General features: G+C 40.6%; 1 protein-coding gene across 1 annotated transcript; it reads right to left on the bottom strand.

Annotated features, from left to right (window-relative positions):
- Positions 1-1,480: 1,480 nt before the first annotated feature.
- LOC118342569 (saxitoxin and tetrodotoxin-binding protein 1-like) lies at positions 1,481-3,562 on the bottom strand. The gene is made up of 6 exons (XM_035681158.1): positions 3,426-3,562; positions 2,991-3,136; positions 2,799-2,884; positions 2,272-2,397; positions 2,073-2,192; positions 1,481-1,694 (listed from the first exon to the last, which is right to left on the bottom strand). The coding sequence occupies exons 1-6, from the start codon at positions 3,546-3,548 to the stop codon at positions 1,651-1,653; spliced, it is 645 nt and encodes a 214-aa protein (XP_035537051.1). The 5' UTR covers positions 3,549-3,562; the 3' UTR covers positions 1,481-1,650.
- Positions 3,563-4,098: the final 536 nt, after the last annotated feature.

The raw sequence follows: 4,098 nt of genomic DNA, 5'->3' as shown, positions 1-4,098 counted from the left end.
CTCCACAGTGTGTGTCGGACCGGCCCGCAGCTCGTCCGCCGGCCGCTGCCGGCCGCTGCCGCCGCTCAGAGAGAGACTGACCCGATTTCGTTCCATTCTCCCACAAACTAGCTTCGATTACCGACTCACATCATTCAAATACCTGCTGGAGTGACGACACAGCGACATCTGTGGGGTCGGGCCGTTCGACGTCACAGATCAGGCGCTTTACCGCCGCCTGCTGTCGGTGAGGTCGCACACTGACTATTAAATGACCCGTTACATAATGTATAAATGTATTTATAAATATATTATATAGACATCAAGTAATAATTCAAAAAATATATGAAATTAATTTATCATATATATAAATAAAATCCATACTATATATATATATATATACAGTTAAACACAATATTCCAATAAAAACACAAAATCAAAACAACAAACTGGTTAAAGTAAGCGTTAATGGACCTGTACTATGTCACAGCTCTTTCTAGTCTCGGACCACTCAAAGCACATTTTACATACGTGCCACATTCACCCTTTCACACACAATCTTGGGGTTCAGTATTTTTGCTCAAGGATACTGATACGTGGCAGAAGGAGCCTGGAATCGAACCCAACATCCTTCCAGATTATAGGGGACGACCCGCTATGCACTCTGACCACAGCCGCTGTTTCGTAGAAATATATTTAATATAATGTTGGTAGATCAGTTATTTATATACCAGAAGATCAATATCCAATATCAATAATGTCCACAAACTGCTGTACGGTTTCATTGATATTATTTGATTGAACAAGAGGACGCTAATTCTTACTATAATGGACAATTCCATTAATGTACATTTATTGGCAGGAAGACCTTAATAGAGTTACAAAGAATACAGCAATTAACAGCTTTAACTTAATTTAAAGTTAATTTATAAAACAGTATAATATTAATATTCTCTAAAAAATTCTTTGAATATTTAACTTGTTATTTGTCTTTTTCAGTGATATAAACAAGAGAGATTTTTCTTTAAATAAGCTGTAATTTTATTAATTTATTATTTAAACATTAAAAAGCCAACACAATTACAACAGGATGTAAAATTAAAGCTAAAACTGTATTTTAATATGGAATTCATTAAATTTTCTGCCTTTTTTTATTTTACAATTTTTATTTTTACCATCAAAATGTTTTTATTGGTCGAAAAACAGGAATGGACATTGAGTCGACGGCCTTCACACATACCAGTCAGTTATGGATGTATTACCAGAGTAAACATGGTTTGAGTTTTTTTTTTTTTATTTTGCCCAAACATTAGACTGCCAGACATCCCATAATCAAAGAATCAAAATAAAAGCAGCGGTTCCAAACCTGGGGTCGGGCCCCACTACGGGTCTGCCAAAGCTTCACAGGGGTCGCAAACATTAACACATAATGCTGTTCAGTAATACACATAATAATAACACAACAGACAACAACGACACAACAATAATAATAATAATAATAAATAGTAATAAGACTTACTAATTTTGACATTTTGCTGATAATACTTTGACTCTTGGTGAAATCTTCAATGTAGGAAGTAAACACAAACATCAGGTTTCAGTATTGGCTTTTATTTCATTTGTTATTGATTGGTTGATTGATTACTGATTGTGTCCGATCGACCTCTTCACTCAGGGGCTTTCAAGCTTCTCCGCCTCTTTCTCAGGACAGAACTCTGCAAGGAGACAAGAGGACGTTATTGATTGTCTTTATTTCTAATGTGTGCTGCAGAACCACAGAAATTCACCCAGGGGGTCGGAGGGGGGAGACTTCCACCCCTCCCTCCGCCCCTGCCTCCACCAATCCACATCAGTCAATACAACTTTATTTGTACAGCCCGTTTCAGACAGACAGACAGAGGACAGATAGTGAGACAGAGAGAGCGGAGACACAGACACATAAAAACTACAAACGTCACTGAAGAGATTAAAGACACAGAACAAAGATTAAAATGACAGATTCCAGTTATTTTATCCACAGGACCTGACCTGTCTACCAGTCTACCAGTCTACCTGTCTACCTGTCTACCTGACGCCCGTCCACAGGAACTGACCTGCAGCTCCGTTGTAGATGAACGGTTTGTCGTGAGGGAATCTCAGACACTCAGCCAGCTTCTTGTTATCAGTGTGGGACGCTTTCAACTGCTCCACATCCTGATGCTGCCCCTCCCTCCCTGACACACACACACACAGTGAGGTGAAGGTGTTGCAGTAATGAAGGAGTAAGGTTCCAGGATGTAAGAGTGTGTTTACTGTAGCTCAGCAGGTAGTTGCCAATGTCTCCTCTGTAGACCATCATCAGACAGTCGGAGCAGCTCACAAAGAACTCCACTTTCCCAGGGTCATTGAACTCACTCAACACCCCGTCCTTGTGGAACGCTAACACACAAACAACATGTAAACAACAACAACAACAACTTAAACTCAGAATTCTGACTTTACAGTCAGAATAATAATGCTAATAATAATAATTCTGACTTTGAACTGGACTTTATTGTCAGAAATGTGCCTTTTTTACTTGAAAGTCAGAACTTAAATAAAGTTTTCACATGTGGTCCTAATCCTCTTCTGTAAACAACATTAACACAACATACGGAACACAGTAATATTCTTTGTGTATCTTTCTTTCCCTGTGTTTTTATTACAATTATTTTTATTATTATTATTATTATTATCAAAATAATCTAATTATATCACCAAAACATATTATTATTGTCACTTTATGGTTGATAAAAAACTAAAAACATTCGTAATGACAAAGCAAAGAAAGTGCGACTCACAGCCGCCGACACTGCGCAGAGGAGCAGCAGAGTCGGAGTCAGAGGGCATCGACATGTTGATGAAGTACTTAGTGCACGACTTATCCCTAAAGGTGACACAGCAGGAAACAGTCAGACAACGCAACAACCTGCTGACTCACACCGACAGGCTCACGTCAGAGTTAGCTTCCCCAGCAGTGTGTACGCACTCACTGGAACAAGTTCCTCTCGTTGTAGACGACCGTGGAGTTGTCAGGGAGGAGTCGGAGCTCGATGACGGAGCTGGTCAGGTTTTCCAGCAGCTCCGTGGCTCTAAGGTTGTCAGAGACGGCCCAGACCAGAACCCAGTCCCCAAAAACCTGCAGGAGGAGGGGGGCAGAGTCAGACAGGTCTAAGGCTGCCACTGAGAGAACAGTGATGTCACACTGTCCTGGAGTACACCTGCACATCACCTCAACCGGGGGGTTCCATTGGTCCTCGTACAAACATTTACTATTTAATATTATTAATATTTCATATTTACTAATCTCCATAAAGTGAGAATCAGTGTTTCAGCTCCTGTCCTCCAGTTTGGAACAGAGCCTCCGAGCCCCTCAGGAGTTCTGGAGTTCTGGTCTCAGGATCCAGGCTGAGCAGAAACAGACTCACCTTGTCCAGGTCTTTTGGCGGCAGCGTTACGTTCAGACCGCCACAGTCTTCGGGGCCCGGTGCTGCGTTGGTGCCGAGCGCCGCCGCCAGCAGCAGCAGCATGGCTTGGTTCACAACAGTCATCGTGCTCTGGGACAGAAATGGAACGCACCCCGCTCTGTGCTCAGTTCATAACAGCCTCATCAGTCCAAAGTGTGTGTGCTCAGTGCGTCAGCTGACTGAACCGGTGTTTCCATTGGCGTCTGCTCAGGTTGAGTTCACTTTATTTACAAAGTAAAAAGGTTAAAAGAAGATATGGTAATACATTATCTGTGTAATTACAGTTAATTATTGCTTTTACATGATAAAAACCTGTATTTGGACAGTTTACCAATGCTTATACACTGATAAACAACATTTATTCAACGTTTGTGTCGTGAAAACACTTATTTTACTGTTTTAATTATCATGAGATCTTTAATTAGTGGATGAGTCAAAGTCAATTTGAAGGTTTTCCAGAAAAAAGTTCAATGGGTTAAAATCCAAAAGGACAAATGTACCGACGCCCACACAGAGTGGATTACAGTCTGCTGTTGTTCGGTGGTTCCAACCTTTTTCATAAGGGGCCATTTTTCTATCATATTTTATGGATATTTTATAATCAATAACTGATAAACTGAACAATAAACACAAA

Source organism: Morone saxatilis, unplaced genomic scaffold (assembly GCF_004916995.1).
Source record: "Morone saxatilis isolate NCDOM2014 unplaced genomic scaffold, NCSU_SB_2.0 Contig9, whole genome shotgun sequence".
Taxonomy (NCBI): domain Eukaryota; kingdom Metazoa; phylum Chordata; class Actinopteri; family Moronidae; genus Morone; species Morone saxatilis.
This window is presented reverse-complemented; position numbering and strand designations above follow the sequence as displayed.